Genomic DNA, 26,364 nt, shown 5'->3' with positions numbered 1-26,364 from the left:
ACGACGTTTTATACAATCAGTAAGTCCGTCAAATGAAATCTACAGTGAAAATACGCGTGCGCAAAAATGGAAAGAAACCCGTCCTCTTCACTCAAAAGTTTAGAAACACATACTATTAATCGGACAGAAGAAAAGTGCTCAGAGTCCACGGCGGGGCCAAGAGCTCTCTGCATGTGTGTAGCGCTACTGGTTTATGCTTGCGAGCGCACTTTCTTCATAAAGAACCGTTGCATGATGTCACACGATATAGACTACACCTCCATGCTCCTCTCCAATAAAAAGACGGCGAGAAGGGCAATTTGCATAATAGCTGATGTATGTGTTTTGACAATCCAGCAGAGGTTGAATGTAGAATGTAGCCCACATTTTTTTTTTTACATAGACCTGCAGACATATTGTACACGTTTTCTAGGCTACTGTGGCCTACTTCTTTATTTAATTTGTGCATACGTTTCTCTTTCCTTCACACTTTCCCTCGCCAATTGATGTATTAAAAGTGTTTATTTTGAAAGACCATTTTGAAAGACCATTTAGGAACTGATGCTGGAATGCAAAGCATCTGAGGATTAAATAGCCTATGTTAATTCTGTAGGCTATATGTCCATATATATATATATATTGTAGTCAATAGGGCTAGTAAATAAACCTTTTTTTCGCCCTAAATTACCATATGACTTTCCATATGAATAACATAAAAGCGTCACGGTTATATTTGGACAACGGTGCTTATATTTAAGGGGAAGTTCATTCTGCAAAAAGACAATTAAGAATTCTAATAGAGCTGTTGTGCTTTTTGAATAATGCACCACCACCCATAATAAACAAATAGCCCATCCTATCTCTAATCCATGAGTAGCCCATTGAAAATAAGTGTTTATATTCCACTTGCATGTGTTATGATTTCTCCTTACATTATATGAAAAGCACAAAGGCTTGATCATAGAGCTATAGGTTCATTCTAAATAACTGTATTTCTATGGGGTTTCTCCTGAGAATGGGCAACCAAATGTTCTATTCATGGATCTATGCTGACCCCTTGAGGTGATATGAGGTAAAACTTCATTCTTGCCCCTCAGTGTGTACTGAACTGTGAATGAAAACTAGTTGTCTGATAGCTACCCCGCTCTTTTGAAATTGAAACAAAATGTGAATGTTGGCTTTTTTATAGTGACCTTGCCAAAAGAATGTAAAGAGCATGCACAGTAGCCTATACCAAGTAAGTATGATAATGGTGGCTTGTGATTTTCTCAGCACATCACATATTGTACTTTCTTGTAGCCTTCTCTCCCTCGGTTTGTGTATGTGTGTGTTTATACATAACATCTATCCAACATGGTCAGAGGGTGCTGCTGGGCACTGGTTATTTGGTAAACATACAGGCTTCTAATGAAATGAGTAGTTTTTTTCAGACCAGTGACATTAAAGGAACATGGAGAAAATGGGAAGCAGCATAAACAGAAAATCAATGGCCAGACTGCACAAGGCTAAAGTTATGATTGCTGGAGAACAACTGAGGTATGAGAGAGAAAGTGTGAGAGAGAGAGAGAGATTGGCTTTCTTTATGGTTATGCTACCTGTTGAAACGTACTGTGTCTAAATCCGACAAGCTCCTTCCAGATATAGTAGTTTGCATATTTCCTTCAGCTGACCTTCCAATTTAATGTAAACATTTAATTATAAGGGATACAATATATCATGTAGAGATGTCAACTGAAACTGATTCAATTCATGTTTGAATATATTTCTTAATGTGCCCTTGTCTAGTAGTTATAGCTGCTTTATTCAACATTTTACCTCACTGCAAGGTTGAGGCTGCATGATGGCAAACTGATCAAGGATCGACGGTACCATCTGCGCACTTACCCCAACTGCTTTGTAGCCAAAGAGCTTACAGACTGGTTAATCAGCAACAAGGAAGCTCCCGATCAGGTCACAGCGGTCTGCCTCATGCAACACCTGATGGACCATGACATTGTGCACCATGGTAGGGCACCACAATAACATTCCTCGGGGGATATAAAATGCATAGTAGCTTTTCCAAGAGCTTATAGCCCTGTCACATGACAAAGTGCATATCCAACTCCTATAATGCAGTTTCTCACAAGAGCATAAGAGCTTTGCCAAGATACTAACAATGATAATTGATATGGGAGATCCAAAATGCTGAACCATAAAGTAGGGCAATATGAAGACACTCTCAGGACGTTTCCTTTGTCTCTCTTCCACTCTGATCTCTTTAGTTTGTGACAAGCACCCTATATTCAAGGATGCAAAATTGCTGTACCGTTTCCGTAAGGATGATGGCACATTTCCATTTAACACCGAGGTGAAGGTCTTCATCCGAGGACAACGATTGTATGAGCAGTAAGAACTACTTCGTTCACCCTGGGGGTCTCTATCTGTTAGGAACAAGTGCCCTTGCTGAGGTCAAACCCATCTTAGGGTAACCACATCATCTGTATTATGTTCTCAGTATGTGCTAGTTATGGTGATTACGGACTGAAACTTGAAACTTTACCAACTGTATACACAAGTTTGTGTGTAATTGTTCCATTCATTCTGTCTCTGGAGTGCAAAATGGATGTGACCTGATTTGTGTGTCTGTTTTTTGCAGTCTAATAACAGGCAGAGACTCCATTCTGCAACTAAGGGAGGAGCAGGGTGTTGCATACCAGCGCTCCATCCCTGGCTGCCAGTTGATGGACTGGTTGTTACAGAATGGAGAGACGGAGAGTAGGCGCCAGGGTTTGGAGTTCTGCCGTGCTTTGCTAGAGCATGGCATCATTCAGCATGGTGAGTTATGTTACCTTTTAACCTTTGGCTGATAACATTGGAGGTAATACTGTTTCCATAGCCTCTCGCAGTTGATCGCCTACTCAAATTACTTCTATCAGAAAATTAGTACGATGCTTTTCCTCTCTCCTCTTCCCAATTCCCATTAGTGTCAAAGAAGTACGACTTCTTTGACAGTAGATTACTGTATCAGTTCTGCATCAATTTTCGCCGCCGGCGCCACCTGTCTGAGCTCTTGAATGAAACTGATCGAGACAAAAAGGAAGGTGCATCAGTGCATGCACTGGAGGACAACCATGCCGACAGCCCCTTTGTCCTGCCCAAGATCCCCCCACAAGAGGAAAGCAGTGGTTTTCAATCTGGTAAATGCAAACATAAAAACAAAGCAAGAGCTCTAAAATACTTCATATGCACATTTCTTCCAAGGTTGCCTATACTGTTGTGACACAGTGGATGAGCTGTTTATGCATACATGCATGCATTTATGTCTGACCTCTCATAGCAGTGCAGCCCAATAAACCATTGAAGATGATACCCAATGTGCATCAGGCCAATTTGAACTCTCTGCAGCTACATGCTAGTGGATATTTACCCCCTGCCACACTCTCCTCTGCCCCAGTGGTGAGATGCAATCCAAAATCAGGTCAGATCGTCCCTCTGTTCTTTTTTGACATAATTAGTTCTGTTCAGGCTTACAAGCAGTTAGTCTCTGATGAAGGCCATTAAGGGCAAAACATAATGTTTTAACCGAAAAGTATAACAACATTTAAAAATTGTTAATATTGAGCAAGAGCGCCTACTTTTTCTGACCTGCCAAGTCTCCCAGAGGTCAACATGGTTTAGCAATGATATTGATAAAATCATGTATTTAAACACCGAAAAGAAAACTCTACATTGGTTTTGACAGTGCTTAAGAGGAATGTAACATGTGAGGAGCTACTGTCCCCTGGTGCACCCTTCATCAAGAGAGTGTTGACGGTGAGCTATAAGGCCAATATACTGTATGTCCTTCCTCTTTCTAGTCTTGTCTCTATTGGGGAAGTAAATATGTTTTAGCCCCCTCATACCAGTGTTTTGCATCTCAGGTGATGGGAGATGCAGTGGGCTGGGGCTTTGTGATCAGAGGTGTGGCTCCAGTTTACGTGCAGGCAGTCGATCCTGGAAGCCCTGCTGCTGCTGCAGGGGTTAAGGTAACACAAACACATACAAAAATAGTTACACACACAGTAATATATGAATATGTGTTTATCATGACATTCTCCTGTACTTCTACTTCTAATGCCTAGGTGCGTCAGTTTGTGTGCCAGGTGAATGGGCGGAGCGTTCTTCACCTGGATTACCGCCAGGTCACCAGGTTGGTGATGACCGGACCTCACACTGTTGTGTTGGAGGTCATGGAACCACTGGGGTGACTTGGAGTCCCTTCAAAATCTTCCAAAATCAGCCTCCAAAATCTCCTAAACTAACTCCACTATTGTGTGCTGTGTGCCAAATGGGAAAGTTGTGGTATCTTTGGCTGCATTTAGACAGGCAGCCCAAGGATGATCTTATCCACTAATTGGTCTTTTGACCAGTAAAATCAGATCTTTTCACATCAGAGTTTTTCCAGCGCAGATCTGATTCGTCAAATGATCAATTACTTAAAAAGATTAGAATTAGGATGCCTGTCTAAACCCAACCCTTGTAGCCTACAAAAAGATCTGTAAACTACTTCCAATTTCTTAGGAGTCTTGAAATAAAAATTATCCCAGTGCATGGCTTTGTTGTTGAGCTCTGGATAGCTGAGTTGTAGATTCAGCCTGTTAAATATTATTACGTCTATTCATGATTTAGCTTCAGTAGCTAGCCTAGAGAGAAATTGGCAGTGCCTGCCAAAACTATACTGAAGAAAAATATAAACAAGGCTATATGAGCTGGAAAAAAAAGATCACAGAAATGTTCCATATGCACAAAGAGCTTATTTCTCTCTTTTTTTTTTACATCCCTGTTAGTGACATTTCTCCTTTGCCAATATAATTCATCCACCTGACAGGTGTGGCATATCAAGAAACTGATTCAACAGCATGATCATTACACAGGTGCACCTTGTGCTGGGGACAATAAAAGGCCACACTAAAATGTGCAATTGAACGTTAATTTCTCTACCATAAGCCTCCAACAACATTGTTTTAGAGAATTTGGCTGGGCGTCCAACCGGTCTTACATCCACAGACCACGTGTATGGCGTCTTGTGGGTGAGCCGTTTGCTTATGTCAATGTTGGAAACAGAGTGCCCCATGGTGCGGTGGGGTTATGGTATGGGCAGGCATATGCTACGGACAACACATACAATTGCATTTTATCGATGGCAATTTGAATGCACAGAGAATCGTGACAAGATCCTGATGCCCATTGTCGTGCCATTCATCCACCGCCATCACCTCATGTTTCAAATCAAACTTTATTTATCACAAGTGCTGAATACAACAAGTGTAGACCTTACCGTGAAATACTTACAAGCCCTTAACCAACAGTGCAGTTCAAAAAAGAGTTAAGAAAATATTTAGCAAATAAACTAAAGTAAAAAAATATATAAAAAGTAACGCAATAAAATAAGAGGCTATATACAGGGGGTACCGGTACTGAGTCAATGTGCAGGGGTAGAGGTTAGTCGAGGTAATTTGTACATGGAGGTAGGGGTGAAGTGACAATGCATAGATAATAAACAGCAAGTAGCACCAGTGTACAAAACAAATGGAGGGGGGGGGGTGTAAATAGTCCATGGCCATTTGATTAATTGTTCAGCAGTGTTATGGCTTGGGGGTAGAAGCTGTTAAGGAGCCTTTTGGCCATATTCTTAAAACAGTCTATGACTTGGGTGACTGGAGTCTCTGACAATTTTTTGGGCTTTCCTCTGACACCGCCTAGTATATAGGTCCTGGATGGCAGGAAGCTTGGCCCCAGTGATGTACTGGGCCGTACACACTACCCTCTGTAGCGCCTTACGGTCAAATGCCGAGCAGTTGCCATACTAAGCGGTGATGCGACTGGTCAGGATTCTCTCGGTGGTGCAGCTGTAGAACATTTTGAGGATCAGGGGACACATGCCAAATCTTTTCAGTCTCTTGAGGGGGAAAGGTGTTGTTGTGCCCTCTTCACAACTGTCTTTGTGTGTTTGGACCATGATAGTTTGTTGGTGATGTGGACACCAAGGAACTTGAAGCTCTCGACCCGCTCCACTACAGCCCCGTCAATGTTAACGGGGGCCTGTTTGGCCAGCCTTTTCCTGTAGTCCATGATCAGCTCCTTTGTCTTGCTCACATTGAGGGAGAGGTTGTTGTCCTGGCACCACACTGACAGGTCTCTGATCTCATCCCTATAGGCTGTCTCAGCATGATAATGCACGGCACCATGTCGCAAGGATCTGTACACAATTCCTGGAAGCTGACAATGTCCCAGTTCTTCCATGGCCAGACCTGTTTGGGATGTTAGCTGGTAGGTGTATTTACGGACATATTCAACCAATCCCTATCCCAGTCTGCTGTCCCCACATGCTTCAAGATGGCCACCATTGTTCCTGTACCCAAGAAGGCAAAGATAACAGAACTAAATGACTACCGCCCCGTAGCCCTCACTTCTGTCATCATGAAGTGCTTTGAGAGACAAGTCTAGGATCATATCACCTTCACCTTACCGGTCACCCTAGACCCACTTCAGTTTGCATACCGCCCCCAACAGGTCAATAGATGATACAATCGCCATCAAACTGCACACTGCCCTATCCCATTTGGACAAGAGGAATACCTATGTAAGAATGCTGTTCATTGACTACAGCTCAGCATTCAACACCATAGTACCCTCCAAGCTCATCATCAGGCTGGTCCTGGGTCTCGACCCCGCCCTGTGCAATTGGGTCCTGTAGTTTCTGACGGGCCGACCCCAGGTGGTGAAGGTAGGAAACAACATCTCCACTTTGATGACCTCAACACTATGACCCCACAAGGGTGTGTGATCATCCCCCTAATGTAGTCCCTGTTCACCCACGACTGCGTGGCCATGCACGCCTCCAACTCAATTATCAAGTTTGCAGATGACACAACAGTAGTGGGCTTGATTACTAACAATGACAAGACAGCCTACAGGGAGGAGGTGAGGGCACTCGGAGTGTGGTGTCAGGAAAACAACCTCTCAATTAACGTCAACAAAACAAAGGAAACAGCAGAAGGAGCACCCCCCTATTTACATCGAAGGGACAGCAGTGGAGAAGGTGCAAAGTTTTAAGTTCTTCGGCGTACATATCACGGACAAACTGAAATGGTCCACCCACCCAGACAGTGTGGTGAAGAAGGCGCAACACCGCCTCTTTACCCTCAGGAGGCTGAAGAAATTTGGCTTGTCACCCAAAACCCTGACAAACTTTTACAGATGCACAATCGAGAGCATCCTGTCGGGCTGTATCACCGCCTGGTACGGCAACTGCACCGCCCTCAACCGCAAGGCTCTCCAGAGGGTGGTGCGGTCTGCACAACACATCACCGGTGGCAAACTACCTGCCCTCCATGACACCTACAACACCAGATGTCACAGGAAGGCCAAAAAGATAATCAAGGACAGCTTGGCCATCGCTCATCCATATATTTATATTTATATTCTCATTCAACTCTTTAGATTTGTGTGTATTAGGTAGTTGTTGGGAAATTGTAAGATTACTTGTTAGATATTACTGCACTGTCGGAACTAGAAGCACAAGCATTGCTCTACACTCGCATTAACATCTGCTAACCATGTGTATGTGACCAGTAGATTTTGATTTGATGTGGATGCTCTGAATCAACGTGTATGACAGTGTGTTCCAGTTCACAACAATATCCAGCAACTTCGCACAGCCATTGACGAGGAGTGGGACAACATTCCACAGGTCACAATCAAGAGCCTGATCAACTCAGAGGAGATGTGTCGCTCTGCATGGTGGTCACACCAGATACTGACTGGTTTTCTGATCCACGTGTCGCCCCTACTTTTTTTTTATATACATCTGTGACCAACAGATGCATATCTGTATTCCCAGTCATGTGAAATCCTTAGATTGGAGCCTAATGGATTTATTTCAATTGACTGTTTTCCTTATATGAACTGTAACTCTGTAAAATCTTTGAAATTGTTGCATGTTGAGTTTATATTTTTGTTCAGTATATATCAAAAAGGCAGTAGTATTCCATGGGCCCACATATCCTGGATTATGTGGGTGGGTCCAGTTCAAGTAAAACATACTTCTAATGAAACTTTCCTTAATTATACACGTAAGGATCATTGTTGTGACCTTTGAAACAATTACATACTCAGTGCTAAAGAAAGCAAGTATGTCAGAAAAAAAAATCGTAAATGAAAAACTTCTCATCCCCAAACACTCACTTCCGTCTTTTTCTCCTCGCCATTTTGGATTGTATTGTTGATTTGGTTGGGGTTAGTTGGGAACATTCAGGAGGGAAGGATTTATAGATGATTATCAGAGTCTATTGTAACAGTCCAATGTATTTTATCTAATATGCACTAGCATGTATCACAAATATTTTGCCTGTTAGAAAGTAATCTAACATATTGCAGATGGCACAGAGATTCGGCTAGCTAGCTAAGCAGCAACACCGGCTTGGCGAGGACGAACAACAACTGCATCATTGAGTTGGATTCAATCGTTGGCCAGCTAGCGAGCTAACGTTACTTGTAAACTAGCATTTGGACTCCCAGTTGTTTTGTGGTCGGGTTCGGAGACATACCAGGTAAGATTGGTTGGAGGAAAGACCCAAAATGTGATTTATAATTAGCTAGCTAACATTCGCTAGCTACGTTATGTGAGGCAACTGTCGTTAACTAGCTGACAAACATGCATGGCTACGCTAGCTAACTGATCGGCTGGACGTTGGCTAACTACTGCATGCTAGCCAGCTCGCTTTCTACTAAGCTTAACCCCAGACGTCAGCTAGAAAGTAAGTTAAATAGTAACTAGCATCCATGATGTGTATTTTCTACTTCAGTTTACAGTCATGCATTGTGTTTAACAACGTTTTCTAAATAACCATCGTGGTTAGCAAGCTTACCAACACCAGAGATCTAACGTTAGCTGGCTTCTATGCTTGCTAAAAATGATGCCCTTTCACGGTAACAATAGCTAACGTTAGCTATATACTACCCTGGCTTTTCAGTGCACTGACATTTGGAAATAGTCGCTAGCTTTACTGTTAACAATATAGCTAGTTTAAGTACCATAAGTTCAAAAGCCTAACTTGCAGGCACAACTAAGCCAAGTTAGCTAGATAATCGTCTCAAAATCTTTGACTGAACGCTACCATTATTACCACGTTTAGCTTGCTGTAAGTCACGACATCACAACCTAGCTAGCTAGGCCAAAATATATGTTGAAAATAAATAATGTTGTGCCAGAACTGAAGTCACATCACTTCTGTGCCATCCATGCGGCTTTCTTGTGATTTAGCTATGATTTTCAACTGCAAATAATCATAACTAACTTCATAGCTAAGGCATCAGAGTGATTTTATACGAAACATGGGCATAACATTTTTTGGGGAGGATTTTCACGAAATGTTATCCATAGAATGGTCCTTTTTGGAGGAACGATTGTTGACATATTTGACATTGAATCTAAAAGCTTAATTGCGAGATAATTAGTTGGTATGTTTATTGCATTTTGGCCTTACCCAGGGCTCCTTTAAACCAGTTAAAGGTAACTAAATGTAATCGAAATGTCCTCTACAATATCCTTAAAAATAATTATTTATCATGAGAGGGCCATAAACAATAACTAGTAATGCAGCATACTCAAAGGTTAAAATCTCACCTTTCTGATAAAAAATAGTTATACATTGCTGAGGTGTAGTCACCTTTGAGGACAGAAGCTCAAGTACCCAGTACAAATATGATGAAAATATGATATTTTATTCCTATTCAACAAAACTGTATGAATACGGCTTGAAATGACTTGTATACTTTCTAAATAATGCATATTCTATTTCTAAAACAACTAACAAGATTTCACCTTCTATATAACTGTAAAATGCATATTTGTATGTTTAGTGTTAAACAAAATGTGCATATTTTATAAATGTCTCTTAATCAAAATGTATTCCCCCCGATAGCTGTGAACGATTCAAAGAGCTTTAGCTTGTCTTCCTGAACTCGTTAGGAACTCGACTTTCATCTCATATTAATCTTTTCTGTCTATGACAGTGTTTTTTTGTTTAACGTGTATGAATTATTTTAGAGTAATGGCTATAATTTGATTTCTGAATGTGCTACCGTGATGAAACCACACTCTCTTGCTGCGCTACGATGTAAGGATTGCAGGCATATGCTTTGTTGGTGATGTAGGATTCAGCCAGGAGTTGAAAAGAAAATGAAATGTTAGGAGGGACACCCCAGCTTCAAGTGGTTTCAGATTTCACAGGCTGAAAAGGGGACCTTACATCAAAGAGGCATTAAAAACTCCATAATGTTTAATCTGTAAGCAGGGCCGGCTCTAGCTTTTTGGGTGCCCTACGTGGGTCCTTTAAATAAATAAAAAGTGGCCCCCCTCTTGACAGTGTAGACAGAAATTTACATTTTAACGTTAATTTCCTGCAATATCACACATTTTTCCATGGGGTGGATAATTTTTACATTTTTATAACACATTTCAAGCAATTCTACTAATTTTGTCATGGGGCGGAGAGACCTTTCTTCAGTTTTAATCCTTATCAAGCTGGCTACACCGCGAGCGTTGCAAAATACATTTAGAAATCTATATTATTCAATTATTTCATCCGGTTGACCGTTTTGGGTGTGGATTAATTGTCGGAGTAGAGGACCTTGTGCATTTCAGGTAAAATAACAACTCAATGTTTATATCCCAGGACAAATTAGCTAGCCACAGAAAGCTAGCTAAATAGGACAAATTAGCTAACAAGTGCTAGCTAGCTAAATTGCCATAAATGTTTAATGCTTTTCGACCTGTCCCCAAATTAATGTAATTGATTCAGAGTTTTTTAAATATTTGAACCTGCGTGTTGTGATCGCGTTTGGTGTGGGTGGACAAAATACATTTATGCATGATGGCGCACGCGCACAACCTGTTTGGGTTCCGTGCTAGTTTAAGTAAATAATTAAAAATCCCCATCAAAATCAGTCAGTTTAAGCTAGAGAGAGCAGTTTTTTGAGTGCCCGGTGTCTCAGTCCGCCGCGTCCGCCTATGTCTGTTTTCCACATCTGCGGTCGAAGGTGGCCAAGCTTCTTCTCACAAAAATGTCTGTAGCGTCCGAACGGTTTGGCCTATACATTCTTTGACCACTCTATGGAAAGGAGAGACTCTGACAATCACAATAGTGTTCTTTTTTGCTCTACGACCCCCCCCCCCCCCGTCAAATGTTACGGGACTTCACATTTTGCCATGACTTGTGCTATGTTAATGATATCTGAGAGTGACTATCAATATCAATGGGTTCCCCCTGGAGGTCAGAGCCCATGGGCACGTGCTGTGCTGTAAGGGCCTGGTTGGTTTGCCCATTATTACTACAAGTATAGATAACTCGCTAGACTAACCAATCTAAAGCTTGCATTGCCTACTATGTGTGCCATGTTATAATTTTTAACTAGCTGAGATCCCACTCTGCAACTTTGATATGCCTGTAGACTGGAGTCTATTATGTTCAACAATTTATAGAAAAATGTGCCGAATCAACAACAAAATCATATTCATAAATGAATGTAAGAAAATTGTTATAGATTGGTTAGCTGACAACGTCACAAACGATGCGCGCTATTCAATGTGGCAAAAGTCTGTGTGTTGTGATTCTGGGTGGCCAGATTGCTAGCAACAATGACAAGAAGCTGCCATGCAGGGAATCTTAGGTAGCTCATTTCAGCTATTTTTATCTTATTCTTGATACCATGTCTTGTTTTGACTGATGTCATGTCTATGCGAATTTAGCTCAAATTCACTAGCTAGCTAACCATCAACTGTAACGATGTAGGCCATATATGGGTTTGACATGAGTACTAATAGAATTCTCCCTGATTTATTCTTCTTGCAGACTGGAAAGATGTATCAACTCCCTGTGAACAACCTCACTAGCATACGAAGAGCAAGGAAACAGGTGAAGAAGGCACTTAGTGACATTGGACTGGAGTACTGCAAGGAGCAAGCGGAGGTGAGCTTAAATGTTTATTTTTCATAGCTTTTACCTATCACTAAGGTTTTGGTTGAAGTGTGTCTGTGACTTCTGTGTGTTTCATTTATAATTTTGTAGTCACTTGTGCTCTCAACCATTGTGGTGGTAGAAATGAATAGGCATGTATTCCAATTTGACATGATCCAGCATACAGTTTTGTGATTTCTGATCAAATTGCTCTTCCCTCTCACATAGGACCTCAAAGAATTTTGCCCAGATGAGAATTATGTGAAGAATACTGTCTGCCTGGAACTTTGTTCATGGGATCCGTCATTCTCCAAAACACAGGTAAATCACTCGCACTAGTCAATTTAAAAGATTGGTTATTCAATTACCACTTATTTTGGGCCTTGTAATGATTATAGTGCTTCTTTGTTTGTCACAATCATAAATCAAACTAGTTTTTGATGAAGGAGCAATCATTAACAAAACAATTTACAATTTTTTGGTGCAGTGTCCAATTCTTAAACTCTCCTGGGTATTTGTGTCTTACAGGAGTACCGGTCAAAGCCTTTCTGCTGCACAGAATGCCATTTCTCTTCCAAGTACTACTCAGGCTACAAGAACCACTTTCGAAATGTCCACAGGAACAACTTTGAGAGCCGCATCCTGCTGAACTGCCCTTACTGCACTTTCACTGCGAGCAAGAAGACTATGGAAACTCATGTCAAGGTCTTCCACATATCCAGTGCGGTGCGTCAGGGTCTGGGTGCCTACCAGGGGGCTGCTATGGGCGCAAATAACAAGGTGGAGAGGGCAATGTACTATTGCAAGAAGTGTACCTACCGGGACCCTCTGTACAATGTTGTGCGAAGGCACATCTACAGGGAGCACTTCCAGCATGTGGTCTCACCCTATGTTGCCATGGTCTCAGAAACATCAGTCAAAAATGGAGCCAATGCTGTCAATGGTAACAACATCCTCTGTAAGCGCTGTCAGTTCTCCACCCGTAGCTATGAGGCGTTCGTGCAGCATGTCATTGAATATCATGAGCGCATTGGCTCTCAGGTGACAACTATGATTGGACATGCTAATGTTGTGGTGTCTAGACCCCAAAGCTATGGTATGACCCAGAAGGGTTCTGTGGTGACTGGGGGTCGTACTCTGACGTCTGAACAGGTTAGCCATATGGTGGGGGCCCATCAAAAGCAGGGGCCTTCTGGACTGAAGAATATGACCAGTCAGTCCTCTATTGCTGGCCAGCGTTTGACCATTCCTGGCCATAGTGGGTTGGGAGAAGGCAGAGCCTCCTTATCCAATAACTTAACGTCACCCTCAGGAAAGCAGGTTTCTGGTGCTAACGCTAGTCTTACATCCCAAACACAGAAGTGGAAGATATGCACGGTCTGCAATGAGCTCTTCCCTGAAAACCTGTACAGTGCTCATTTTGAGAAGGCACACAAGGCTAAGAAGGTATGGGCAATTGCAAAGTTCATCATGAAGATCCACAACTTCACCAGTAAGTGTTTGCTTTGCAACCGTTATCTGCCAAGTGACACGTTGCTTAACCACATGCTGATCCATGGGCTCACCTGCCCACAGTGTCATGCCAGCTTCAATAATGTGGAGAAAATGCTGGATCATGTGGGTCAGGCTCACCCAGATGACTTTGTTGGTCCTCCAGCTGCCTCCCCGCTAACCTTTGACCTCACAATTGGGCAGGCTAAGAACAAGATCATACAGCTTATTGTTATAACCTATAACATGAAGGAACCTGTAGCTGCCCAGGAGCAGTCTATGGCTTCCCATGCTCAGAACAGCTTCCTTGCTCCAGTGAAGAGTCTGCCTTCAAAGATGCCAGAAAGAAAGAATGACATGCTTGCCAGAAGTCAAGCCACTGTATCTGGCAGCAATGAGGTTGGCAAGACCCTATGCCCACTGTGTTTCACCATCCTCAAGGGTCCCATCTCTGATGCATTGGCACAGCATCTGAGGGAACGACACCAGGTGCTTCAGACGATGCACCCTGTGGAGAAGAAGTTGACGTACAAGTGCATCCACTGTTTGGGTGTCTACACCAGCAACATGGTGGCCTCCACGATCACTCTGCATCTTGTGCAGTGCCGAGCTGTGGGCAGGGCCCAGAAGGGTCCGGGACCAAAGTCTGCCTTAACACTCAACTCTTCTGGTGCAGGGTTCTTAAAGCGTCAGCTACCCACCCAAACCATGTCTGACTCCAAGAGGATGAAGATTAACAATGATGTTGGATATTACCCCATGGACAAGCCAGGGGAGGCTGTGGATCTAGTGTTGGACCCCAGAAGCTATGAGCACAAGACCTATGAGGCACGAAAAGCCTTCCTCTCAGCCTATTTCAATCGTCGTCCCTATCTAACCTCACAGGAAGAAGAGAAGCTGTCTGCAAGCCTGTGGCTCTGGAAGTCTGACATTGCCAGTCACTTCGCTCACCGAAGGAGGTCATGTGAGAGGGACTGTGAGACCAGGAAATTGAAAGTGCTACTTGGCTTTGACATGCAGGCACTCAAGGGACTGAAACATGACATGGATTTTGAGGAGAAAACCAAGCTCCCTGTCACCTCAGTGGAGAAAGCCTTTAAGTCTAGGCCGACACTTAACACAGACCAAAGCAAACGATGCGAGACAATTAACTGTACCCTCAAGCTAAGTACTTACACAGAAGTGACAGAACCCATATCAATTGACTCGTCTGATAGTGAGTCAGAACAAGAGGACTGTTCTGTTAAGAATGGGGAAGTTGACACACACAAATCTGTGGATGTCACATCTTAAGAGAAATCAAACCTGCCAGAAGAGAGAACTCCAAGCATTGATGGGCCTTCAAGAGAGAAGGTGCCTTGGTTTGATAACATGAGACATCAAAATGAGATGTCTAAAAGACCTGCGGTACACAAAGTATAACAGGGGTTTGGTGCAGGTAATCATTGCACACTACAATTATTCGGTTATAGGAAAGTATGAGAGACTGACGGGACAAATGGAAGACTTCATAAAGTCAGTGGGATGCGCAGTTTAAGTAAAGAACAATGACTTTGAATTAGGAACTACACAAGTATAGAAACAAACTTAACTTCTGGCTCCAGATAAACGTTTGCTGAAGTGAGCTAAACAATGGTGCAAAATAAAATGTATGGCATCTGTAACTAATTTTGGCTGTAACATTGTACATATTTAGTAGGCCTACGTTAGATTATGCATACATTCAGACTAATGTCACAGTTTTAAGTGTAATAAAAAAAACATTCACTCTTCATATAGGCATATGGGTTGTCCACCCATATGATGTATTATTGTCATTTACATTTTAGAGATAGCAGGGTAATATGTATGCCTATGTTCACTTTTGTTTAATAAAGCTGTTTGCAATTAACCTTCTCATTTGACCAACACTAGTATCATGTCATTGTGCCCTTCTGTTATGCAAATATATTCCATTGCACAATTCATTTATTAAAGTAAAAATGTTTGTTACATTTTCATTAAATGTTTGGAAAAATTTAAAAGGTCAACTCGGAGTAATATACCCTCAATGAAAGGGTAAGTAAATGATTTATAAAGAGAAATATTTGTACAAAATCTGAGGGAATACATTGATATAAATATATATATATATTTTACATTGATATAAATATCAGAACACATCATATCTGCCCTGTGACATTTTGAACACAGGTCTCAACTTCCGCTGTGCCTAGTCTGATTGGTTGTTAATTTTGTGAAAAGGCGGAACATCCGATCTACTTGAGAGAACTGGCCAATGGCCAACGTGCATTAATGGCCTTTTCGCTGCTGCAAATATGTCGATATTCTGTATGCCTTTATGCACAAAAACGAATCCACCTTTGAAAAAATCGATACCTCTCCCTTGAAAGGTGCTTCAGTCTTAGTTGCAATTGTAAGTATGACAGACCATGGTATTTTTAATGATTGGGTTATAAAATATTACTATGGAGATCGGAAGCTTGTACAGTGTGTAGCTAAGCAATATATGAAGCTGTCATTTCTAGCTTGCTAGCAACGATGCTAATTTATACGTATAACTTAGCTACATATATTCACTTATTTTATGCATACCGTATTGAGAAATTATTGCTTGGTTGGCACTTTTACTCCAGGTGATATTAACTTGATCTCAATACGTTTGTTTTTGAGCTGTGAAATCCATTTATATGGCTATTGCGCAGCAGGAAAGCAAACACATTTTGACCATTTGTTACTAGTAGCTAGGTTATGCAACTTGTCAAACGTGCCATAATGTAAACAATAGTTACATTAGCCGTTTCATTTTATCTAGCGAAGAAAGCGCATTGTTTGGTGAAAATTAAACGCTTTAGATCTGTTGCGGTCGGTGCCGTTTTAAAATGAGTATGGCCTTATTACTATTACAGCATATTGGACGACTGCCATTCGTATTCCATTCACCCAGCTCAATGTAACATCGATAGGTTCCGGCTACTACATGATACTCGAATTTTCCATATACCCATCATGAGGTTGCTACAACCTAGCCTATGAATGAAAGTTTACAACGTAGGTTGAGAGAAAAATGTGAGTAATCAAGGTGACAGTGACACGTTCAATACGGTCTTGCACACGTGCCTGCATCAAGCTGATCTAAGGTGTAATCATTAGTCCAGTTGCAATCGAGAGTTTATATTTGACAAATGCAGTGATGTTTATTCCCGTTTTGTTCCGTTTAAGAAACGTTTTTCAACAGAATCGGCTAAATTAATACACCTCTGATCAAACACAGTTCACTTTAATAGCAGCCACATCCTCCTCTCACATTTTCTCTTCATGTGTGGACTTCAGTGCACAATCAGCTGCCTGTGACCAGGTGAAAAGACTTTTCCAAGCCAAACCTTCATATCATAACTGCTAACCGCTACACACAGCCTACATTGTTGTCACCATATTAGCCAATGTCCTAGTCAACATAGCTAATGGAACTAACTTGTTACTAAACCCGCTACAATCATGCAGTACAGTGAGTGTACAGTCAGGAGGCAGTTTAGCTAGCAGTTACACCAGTGGGCCCCGGTAGCAATAAATAAACAAAACCAAACGTTTACCTTGACTTAGAAGAGTTCCAGTGTTGGATAGACACAGCTAGCTAACATAGTTTAGCCTACCCAAACAGAGGGATGCTTACTAGCTGCATTTGCTAGCTAAGTAAGTGAAAGTGAAAAAAATACAACAAAATGTATAGCTCCCTCTCTCTCGCTTCTCATTCAGTTGGGAATAAATTAATTAGTTCACTTTTAAGCTATTGTTTTTCTGAGTTGTTTTTCTCACCACATTTCATGCACTGCAATGCTAGCTAGCTGTAGCTTATGCTTTCAGTATTAGATTAATTATCTTATTCTTTGATTGGTTGGACAACATGTCAGGTCATGCTGCAAGAGCTCTGATAGGTTGGAGGACATCCTCCGGAAGGTCTCATAATTACTGTTTACGTCTATGGAAGGGGGTGAGAACCATGAGCCTCCTGGGGTTTGTATTGAAGTCAGTGTAGCCAGAGGATGATGGAAACTAGCTGCCCTCTGTGTACATTGTGGTGCTACCCTACAGAATGCTTTTGAGGCTACTGTAGTCCTTCATTGCAAAACAGTGTTTTATTCAATTATTTGGTGACATGTAAATATATTTAGTATAGTTCTATCAAAACATGTAGATTTAGATTTTTTTTTAAACACAGGCTGGTCCTCCCCTTCTTCCTCTAAGGAGCCTCCACCTCATTTAGTTAACAAAAACAGCTAGCTTGCTACCTGACATCAATGATATTAATTGCGTAATTAGTTTCATACATGTGTCAGCGGCTTATTTGGAGATGCATGTTGTTTTTTCTACCTTACCCAACAGACCTGGATTTAGCAAGACTTTCTATATTGGTTTATGTAAGGACTAGTAGATCATAACATTGATTTACATTATTTCTAGGTGATTGTGATGCTGCTGGGGCAGAGAGTTTCATTCTTAATGACAATGACCAATAGAATCCACAGTGTTTTCATGTGTTCTGCATCTGAGAATTTGTGTGTGTTTTTTTTTTTTTTCAGGGTGTGATTACTTGTTGCAGCCCAGAGGAAACTGCCAGAGGGCAAGCCTTCATTCCAGACATCCCAGTTACAGTGTTAGGTATGGCAGGAGAGCCCTGCGATTCCAAATAGTGTAGAGTCAATGGATAAAGAGGGTGCATAGAAGGAGGAAAATATGTCTTACAGTAACAGGGAACTGGTGGTGTTTTTTATAAGCTATAAACTGTCCCAGAGAAATTATCCATGTTGTCAGTTGGTGCTGGAGGGTGCAAGTGGACGGACTGAGGGGGATGAAGCCATTGCAAATGGGTCTTTGGGGAATAACAGGAACGGCAGAAGCAATTTGGGTATGCCTTCCTCTGCACAAGGGGGAATTGAGGCGGTGAAAGCAGCACTACGGGACTCAGTGGATGAGTTTGAGCTGCGTTACACCCGCGCCTTCAGTGACCTCTGCTCCCAGCTCCACATCACCCCTGCCACAGCCTACCACAGCTTTGAGAGCGTGATGGACGAAGTGTTCAGGGACGGGGTCAACTGGGGTCGCGTGGTGGGCCTATTTGCTTTTGGCGGGGCCCTGTGCGTTGAGTGTGTTGAGAAGGATATGAGCCACCTGGTGACGCGCATTGCAGACTGGATGGCCACCTACCTGGACAACCATATCCAGCCCTGGATCCAGAGCCAAGGAGGATGGGTAGGTTAGAGCTGATATTATACATTCACACATTCTATATCCTTGTTATGGAATTTTGTAATACATTCTCATTGTCAACACTATGGTGTGTGTGTGCGCCTCGTTTGCTGCACCCACTCTCTGTGAAATTGAGGATACCATGATCGACTACCATAAAAGGAGAAGCTACAGAGGGGTATTGGGATACACTGATGATTTATCTTCCTCTCTCTGTTCCCTGAAAGGACCGTTTTGCGGAGATCTTCGGCAGAGATGCAGCTGCAGACGTCCGACGGTCCCAGGAGAGCTTAAAAAAATGGCTGCTAGTTGGGGTGATGCTGCTTTCAGGAGTACTGGTCGGCACTCTCATCATGAAGAAATGCCAGTGAGTGGTGGAATAGGAGCGACATCTACTTTACCCCCAGCACATATAAACGCAAAATCAATGAAAATAGAACTGAATAGTTTGTTTACATAAGCCCAGTCTGCTTGTGCACTGACAGAAACCTGATTAGTAGCCCTGGATATTGCTGTTTTTGGGCAATCAATATGTAGCTTGGTGAGCTGTTTTACTACTCACGTCTCCTGTCCTGCGCCCTTCTTTTTAAATTTGAATAGTGATACATATAATAACATTTTATGATATTTTTCATATTGTTGGTTTTCTTTTTTTTTCTTTACGTTGGTAAAGGGTGTTGCGTTCAAGACTAGAGATGCTTTAAATGGACCTGATAAGCTAAGAGTGAATGGGAAAAATACAGCTTGTGTGATAGATTGTTTTTGTGTTTTTAGGTTTGTGTGTTACCCTGTATACCCTAGGACCAACTACATACATTCTTTCCAAATGGACACTTGACATAACATTGAAGATTCTAAAATATTGTTTTTATTTAGTGTGCTCCAAGAAGTTAAACCAAACCTGTTTTCATTTGACATTTTCTTTAAGTGTTCCGTTCCTTCCTTGCTGTGCTGAAGTTTCAGGCATGCACTAAATAATAAAACATATTCATGTTTTAAGTGTTTTTGTTTTATGTGATTCACTGACAATAGTACAACACAGAGAGTGAGAACACAGAGTAAGTGATACATTCAGATTGGCCACGCTGTATTCTCATATGCCATTAGGGGGTGCATGTGCTCAACAAATACAGTTTCTGGAGTGACTATTTTTCAGCCTCAACTCTGTGCAACATATCAGGAATACCTTGTCCTGTTTCCCAGAGAGTGTTGATCTGAAGAGTGTATCTCTAAAAATACTGCTAATGTCACATTGTCTCTCGAAGCTCTTTGCTAGTAGAGTTTGGAAATGGCTTACAACACTGATGGCAGTGAAACATCCAACTTGGCTTGGAATCCTAGTCCTGCTACCCTTGCACAATTAAAAGAAGCCATTGTAATCCCTTTGAATTTCATACTTGAATCTATAGTATGTAGTTGTAAATTATGTATATTTCCTGTTCTCATCCTACACAATGTAGTTGACTTTAGTTGACTTCAAGAGCACATACATATTTTGATAAACTTGTAGGTATTTCCAGATAATAACATACTACTGGATCTATTCTTTGGTGCCTACGATATTAAAAACACACAAAGAGATGACTTCTCAAAGAAGAAGGCTGAAAGTCTGAATGGAATAGACATGACAGATCTGGAAGGACTATATCGAGCAGGCTGGACCCAGCCTGTGGTTGCTAATCTCTCCCTGTCATTTGTTGCCTTTTCCGCAAACTATAGCTAGCCACACCAGCGGATAAAGCCAGTTAAGGAAATAAATTATGGAAACTCACCAGCTTCTCAGAGAATCTAACTCTTATTCGTCATATTCTCATGTCATATTCCCTACCTCTGCATCTGGCTTCCTTTTGAAACCTCACAAAACTGTGAGCGGAATTAGCCCGAAGCAGAGTTTTGTCTTCAAAACTATATTATTATAGAGAATATGTGTAGGGAATATACAGTATATAATATGAGTGATATTTATGGGAAATAAAGGCCTATTCTCTATACATCAGGCTTGGCCTCAATTCAGAAATTTGGAATGGACTCTCATTCAACTCATGAGTTGAAATTTGAATTTAGTTAGTCACACCCCACAGGATGTACAATTTGAGTTTTAGTAACAGGAAGAATAATTTAATTCAGTGAAGTTCAAAGAAATTCAGTCATAGCACATGAGAGTTTCATTGAATCTGACAGGTCACACTTCCATACACCAAAGAATATATCACTTTTCTCTGGAAACAATGTTGATATACTCTTTTAACCTTGTTGCTTAGAATGGACCATTATATTTCCACCAACCCTTTAATTTGTTTGGCTTATTGTTTAAGTCCTCGGGGTCAACCTGAGAGTGAAACTAATGCATTCTGGGAAATGTATTTCCCCATATTGAACAAAATGTGAATAATGAAATATAACTAAGAATAGTCACATACAGGTTTTTATTTCCTTGATCATTCATTAAGAGTTTGTCCTGAAAATCAATTGTTTCAACAAAATTTTATATGCATATACAGTACCAGTCAAAAGTTTGGACACGCCTATTCATCAAGGGTTTTTCTTTATTTTTACTATTTTCTACATTGTGGAATAATAGTGAAAACATCAAAACTATGAAATAACATGGAATCAGTAACCAAAAAAAGTGTTAAATTAAAATATATTTTATATTTGAGATTCTTCAAAGTAGCTGTTCTTGCCATAATATGGACTTGGTATTTTACCTAATAGGGCTATCTTTTGTCACAACACAGCTTATTGGTTCAAACACATTAAGAAGGAAAGAAATTCAAGGCACACCTGTTAATTGAAACGCATTCCAGGTGACTACTTTATGAAGCTGGTTGAGAGAATGCCAAGAGTGTGCAAAGCTGTCATCAAGGCAATGTAATGAACACGATGGGAGACAGAAAGCTGTTTTCAAGCGCAGGGCGCAGCAGGTGTTTGTTGTAAAGGACCACTGGAGGAGGCAGGTAGCTGGGTCCAAGGGCATGCAGAAGGTCATACACAAGGGGTCCAACAAGGCAACAGTAAAGGCAGGTAATGTCATCCGGGAGATCAGACAATAGGTTGATAACAGGAAATCCGATAGGCTAAGGTACAGGCAGGGAATATGCATCGTTAGTGAGGCACGCAAAAACTATCATACACGGGAGGATAACTTACAGGAAACCCAATGCTCCAAATAGAGGGGCGTCACAAAACAAACAATACCTCACAATGATGGGGTGCAAAAAACTGAACTAAATAGTATTTAATAATGACATACATGTGTGTGAACAGGTGATCAGAATTCAGGTGATTGGGTTCTGGAGAGTGAGCTGCGTTTAGGGGATCTATGTGTTTGAGAGTGTGAGCTGGAAAGTGACCTGCGTTCAGGGGATCTTGAGAGTGTGAGTTGGAAGCAGAGGGTGGCTACTTTGAAGAATCTCAAATATAAATGATATGTTGATTTGTTTAACAATTTTGCTTACTACATGATTCCATATATGTTTTTTAATAGTTTTGATGTCTTCAGTATTATTCTACATTCTTCTAGAAAATAGTGAGATTTAAGAAAAACCCTTGAATGTGTAGGTGTGTCCAAACTTTTGACTGGTGCTGTATATAACGACATGCTTGATGTTTTATGTACAATATGCATTTTTGTATAGACTACACCTAGAAGAGGCATTTGAATTTAATTTCACTGAATTCAATTATATTTCCTTTAATTCAAATTGAAATTGCAATTCTGTATCCTGTTGACTACTTCAATTCAAATTCAATCATTTAATTAGAATTTATGAGGCATTCTCAATTCAATTCTGAATTGAGCCCAAAGCTGCTATACATGATCTTGACACTATGGTCAGACAGCCCTGGACATAAGAGAGTCCTGGAAGTCATACTGTATGAAGTTTATTTTTTGGACATGTAAAAGCAGGCTAAAGATGATTATGACCCCTTCTCATAATGAAAGTGGATGTAAGCTTGAGCCTAGGTGGCATGTCCAGATGTTCACTGGTTCTTCTTGCAACAGGGTGGTGTGCTGACAAGGCTGAAACAGAATGTTGCATGAATAAAGACACAACTATGCAAATGAATGTTTACATCTAGATCTGGTCCATTGAATCTATTTGTGTGGATTTGTGTCCACAGCTTGTGTAGGTTGAAAGCATGACGCAGTGTGAAGTGCAAGAAATATACAGTAATACCGAAGTAAGAAAATGTCTATGCAGAGAAGTGCTCACAACTGCAGCCTTCTTTATGGTCATGCCTCATGAATAGCTTGATTTAGTTTTTGATTTAAAGTGACTGTTATCATACTACCATTTATTAGCTTTATATTATCATTGGATCACTATTACTGTAGTAATCATTATTGTTCAATTGATTGGTCTCTTTAGATTGATTAGTCTGTTTATTGTTAGATCAGGCCTATTCATTCATGCATTGCTCAGTACCTGTGTGCTCTGCGGAGCCTCTGAGTGAGTAACTGCGGGGGGAGTGTGTATGACTGGCTTTTGGCAGCAGGTGGGTGGTTTACAGTGTGTGGCTTCAGTGATAAGTTATCAGTAGTCAGACAGCCACTGTACTGAACAACCCCAACCCTACTCCCCACCGCAGACTGAAAAATACACTTTCGAGGTCACAACTTCTATATTATATTGGGTTATACTTGTCCATACCTATATGTATAATTTAGTCTAGTTCAGCTATGTTACAAAAAAAAGGTCCAGTGCGACTTACAGTTAGATATTAGCACATGATATTGATTTTGCCTTTGGCTATATCTGTAAGCAAATTTGAATCAGTATATACAACTTTGATATCATATTTGTCTCTGATTCATTACAAAGCACATTATGATTGTTGTTTATACATTACCTTTTTGCATTCAATTTTTTGAAAATGTATTAAAAATAAAAAACAGAAATACTTTATTTTCACAAGTATTCAGACCCTTTTCTATGAGACTCAAAATTGAGCTCAGGTGCATCCTGTTTCCATTGATCATCCTTGAGATGTTTCTACAACTTGATTGGAGTCCCCTTGTGGTAACTTCAATTGATTGGACATGATTTGGAAAGACACACACCTGTCTATTTAAGGTCCCACAGTTGACAGTGCATATCAGAGCAAAAACCAAGCCATGAGGTCAAAGGAATTTTCCGTAAGATCTCCGAGACAGGATTGTGTCGAGGCACAGATCTGAGGAAGTGTACATCATTCTTAAATGGAAGAACTTTGTAATCACCAAGACTCTTCCTAGAGCTGACCATCCGGTCAGCACTCCACCAATCAAGCCAAACTGAGCAATCGGGGGAGAATGGCCTTGGTCGGGGAGGTGACCAAGAACCCGATGATCACTTTGACAGAGCTCCAGAATTCCTCTGTGGAGATGGGCGAACCTTCAAGAAGGAGAACCATCTCTGCAGCACTCCACCAATCGGCCAGGCGGAAGACACTCCGCAGTAAAAGGCACGACAGCCTACTTGGAGTTTGCCAAAAGGCACCTAAAGGACCATGAGAAACAAGATTCTCTGGTCTGATGAAACCAAGTTTGAAGTGTTTGGCCTGAATGCCCTAGCGTTACGTCTGGAGGAAACCTGGCATCATCCCTACGGTGAAGCATGGTGGTGGCAGCATCATGTTTTGGGATGTTTTTCAGCATCAGGGTCTGGGAGACTAATCAGGATCTAGGGAAAGATGATGGGAGCAATGTACAGAGATATCCTTGATGAAAACATACTCCAGATTGGGGTGAAATGTTCACCTCAGGCTGGGGCGAAGGTTCACCTTCCAACAGGACAACGACCCTAAGCACACAGCCAAGACAACACAGGAGTGGATCGGGACAAGTCTCTGAATGTCTTTGAGTGGCCCAGCCAGAGCCTGGACTTGAACCCGATCGAACATCTCTGGAGAGACCTGAAAATAGCTGTGCAGCGGCGCTCCCCATCCAACCTGACAGAGCTTGAGAGGATCTGCAGAGAAGAATGGGAGAAACTCCCCAAATACAGGTGTACCAAGCTTGTAGCTTCATACCCAGGAAGACTCAAGGCTGTATATTCGCTGCCAAAGGTGCTTCAACAAAGTACTGAGTAAAGGGTTATGTAACTGAAATATCATAAAAATATATAAACAAACATTTCTTAAAACCTGTTTGTGCTTTGTCATTATGGGGTGTTGTGTGTAGATTGAGGAGGGGAAAAGCATGCAGATAGTCCGGGTAGCTATTTGGTTACCTATTTAGCAGTCTCATGGCATGGGGGTAGAAGCTGTTCAGGGTGCTGTTGGTGCATCGGTACGGCTTGCCGTGCGGTAGCAGAGAGAATAGTTTATGACTTGGGTGGCTGGAGTGGTTAACGATTTTTAAGGCCTTCCTATGACACCACCTGGTATAGATGTCCTGGATGGCAGGGAGCTCGGCCCCAGTGATGTACTTGGCCTTATGCACTACCCTCTGTAGCGTCTTGCAGTCAAATGCCAAGCAGTTGCCATATCAAGCGGTGATGCAGCCAGTCAAGGTGCTCTCAGTGGTGCAGCTGTATAACTTTTTGAGGATCTGAGGACCCATGGCAAATCTTTCCAGACTCCTTTGGGGGAAGAGGCGTTGGTATGCCTAATTCACGACTGTGTTGGTGTTTGTGGACCATGTTAATTCCTTAGTGATGTGGACACTGAGGAACTTGAAGCTCTCAACCTGCTCCACTACAGCCCCTGGTACCACATTGTCAGGTTACTGACCTCCCTATAAGCTGTCTCTTCGTCATCGATGATCAGGCCTACCACCGTCAAGTCGTCAGAAAACTTAATGATGGTGTTGAAGATGGAGAACAGTAGGGGACTAAGCATATACCCCTGAGGGGCCCCCATGTTGAGGGTCAGTATGGCAGATGTGTTGTTGCCTACTCTCATAACCTAGAGGTGGCCTGTGAGGGGGTCCGGTATCGATTTACAAAGGGAGGTGTTCAGTCCCAGGGTCCTGAGATTAGTGATGATCTTTGAGGGCACTTTAGTGTTGAATGCTAAGCTGTAGTCGATGAACAGCATTCTCACAGATGTGTTCCTCTTGTCTACGTGGGAGAGGGCAGTGTGGAGTGCAATAAAGATTGCACTCCACACATCCCCTCTCCCTAAATTCTGGGGTGGGTCCAGGGTGCCTGGGATGATGGTGTTGATGTGAGCCATGATCAGCCTTTCAAAGCATTTCATGGCAACAGATGTGAGTGCTACGGGGCGATAGTCATTTAGACAGGTTAGCTTGGCGTTCTGGGGCACAGGAACTATGGTGGTCTGCTTGAAACATGTAGGTTTCAAGCAGACCAGCGCATGTTCTGAGTACACGTCCTGGTAATCTCTCCCTGCGGATTTGTGAATGTTAACCTGTTTAAGGTCTTACTCACATCGGCAACGGAGAGCAAGATCACAAAGTCGTCTGGAACAGCTGGTGCTTTCTCATGCATGGTTCAGTGTTGCTTGCCTCAGAGCGAGCATAGAAGGCATTAAGCTCGTCAGTGGGCAGTTCGCGGCTGAGTTTCCCTTTGTAATCCGAGATAGTTTGCAAACCCTGCCACATCCACGAGCATCAGAGCCGGCATAGTAGGATTTGATCTTAGTCCTGTATTTATGCTTTGCCTGTTTGATGGCTCGTCGGAGGTCGTTGCAGGATTTCTTATAAGCTTCTGAATTAGTGTAT

The 26,364-nt window shown here is 41.8% G+C and overlaps 3 protein-coding genes across 5 annotated transcripts; all 3 read left to right on the top strand.

The window, feature by feature from the left end:
* The first annotated feature begins 222 nt into the window (after positions 1–222).
* Positions 223–4,605, top strand: LOC115137548 (DEP domain-containing mTOR-interacting protein-like). 2 transcript variants are annotated; one of them, XM_029673877.2, is made up of 9 exons: positions 223–1,515; positions 1,806–1,984; positions 2,241–2,364; positions 2,615–2,793; positions 2,943–3,155; positions 3,299–3,436; positions 3,701–3,771; positions 3,879–3,983; positions 4,080–4,605. In XM_029673877.2, the coding sequence occupies exons 1-9, from the start codon at positions 1,430–1,432 to the stop codon at positions 4,203–4,205; spliced, it is 1,221 nt and encodes a 406-aa protein (XP_029529737.1). In that variant the 5' UTR covers positions 223–1,429; the 3' UTR covers positions 4,206–4,605. The 2 variants fall into 2 exon arrangements, with proteins under 2 accessions (XP_029529737.1, XP_029529731.1); XM_029673871.2 differs by having other exon boundaries at positions 3,296–3,436.
* Positions 4,606–8,207: 3,602 nt separating this feature from the next.
* LOC115137515 (activity-dependent neuroprotective protein a-like) lies at positions 8,208–15,344 on the top strand. Its single transcript, XM_029673846.2, has 4 exons — positions 8,208–8,549; positions 11,853–11,969; positions 12,186–12,278; positions 12,486–15,344. Exons 2-4 carry the CDS (start codon positions 11,862–11,864, stop codon positions 14,739–14,741), a joined length of 2,457 nt encoding a protein of 818 aa, XP_029529706.1. The 5' UTR covers positions 8,208–8,549; positions 11,853–11,861; the 3' UTR covers positions 14,742–15,344.
* A 368-nt stretch (positions 15,345–15,712) lies between these two features.
* Positions 15,713–19,694, top strand: LOC115137504 (bcl-2-like protein 1). Of its 2 annotated transcripts, none has more exons than XM_065028016.1 (3): positions 15,713–15,864; positions 18,029–18,702; positions 18,923–19,694. In XM_065028016.1, exons 2-3 carry the CDS (start codon positions 18,183–18,185, stop codon positions 19,153–19,155), a joined length of 753 nt encoding a protein of 250 aa, XP_064884088.1. In that variant the 5' UTR covers positions 15,713–15,864; positions 18,029–18,182; the 3' UTR covers positions 19,156–19,694. The 2 variants fall into 2 exon arrangements, with proteins under 2 accessions (XP_064884088.1, XP_029529698.1); XM_029673838.2 differs by having other exon boundaries at positions 15,714–15,864; positions 18,029–18,698.
* The last annotated feature ends 6,670 nt before the right edge of the window (positions 19,695–26,364 follow it).

The sequence above is a fragment of the Oncorhynchus nerka genome, linkage group LG2, assembly GCF_034236695.1.
Source record: "Oncorhynchus nerka isolate Pitt River linkage group LG2, Oner_Uvic_2.0, whole genome shotgun sequence".
In the NCBI taxonomy this organism is placed as follows: domain Eukaryota; kingdom Metazoa; phylum Chordata; class Actinopteri; order Salmoniformes; family Salmonidae; genus Oncorhynchus; species Oncorhynchus nerka.
The sequence above is the reverse complement of the archived record's forward strand: the minus strand, read 5'-3'. Positions and strand labels throughout refer to the sequence as shown.

Bases quoted from the DNA above. Each gene is read 5' to 3' on its own strand.
- LOC115137548 (XM_029673871.2), top strand. From the start codon at position 1,430: ATGGAGAAAATGGGAAGCAGCATAAACAGAAAATCAATGGCCAGACTG. The intron at 1,985-2,240 runs GTAGGGCACCAC...TGATCTCTTTAG, and splicing joins CCATGACATTGTGCACCATG to TTTGTGACAAGCACCCTATA. The intron at 2,365-2,614 runs GTAAGAACTACT...TGTTTTTTGCAG, and splicing joins GGACAACGATTGTATGAGCA to TCTAATAACAGGCAGAGACT.
- LOC115137515 (XM_029673846.2), top strand. From the start codon at position 11,862: ATGTATCAACTCCCTGTGAACAACCTCACTAGCATACGAAGAGCAAGG. The intron at 11,970-12,185 runs GTGAGCTTAAAT...CCTCTCACATAG, and splicing joins ACTGCAAGGAGCAAGCGGAG to GACCTCAAAGAATTTTGCCC. The intron at 12,279-12,485 runs GTAAATCACTCG...TGTGTCTTACAG, and splicing joins CGTCATTCTCCAAAACACAG to GAGTACCGGTCAAAGCCTTT.
- LOC115137504 (XM_065028016.1), top strand. From the start codon at position 18,183: ATGTCTTACAGTAACAGGGAACTGGTGGTGTTTTTTATAAGCTATAAA. The intron at 18,703-18,922 runs GTTAGAGCTGAT...GTTCCCTGAAAG, and splicing joins GAGCCAAGGAGGATGGGTAG to GACCGTTTTGCGGAGATCTT.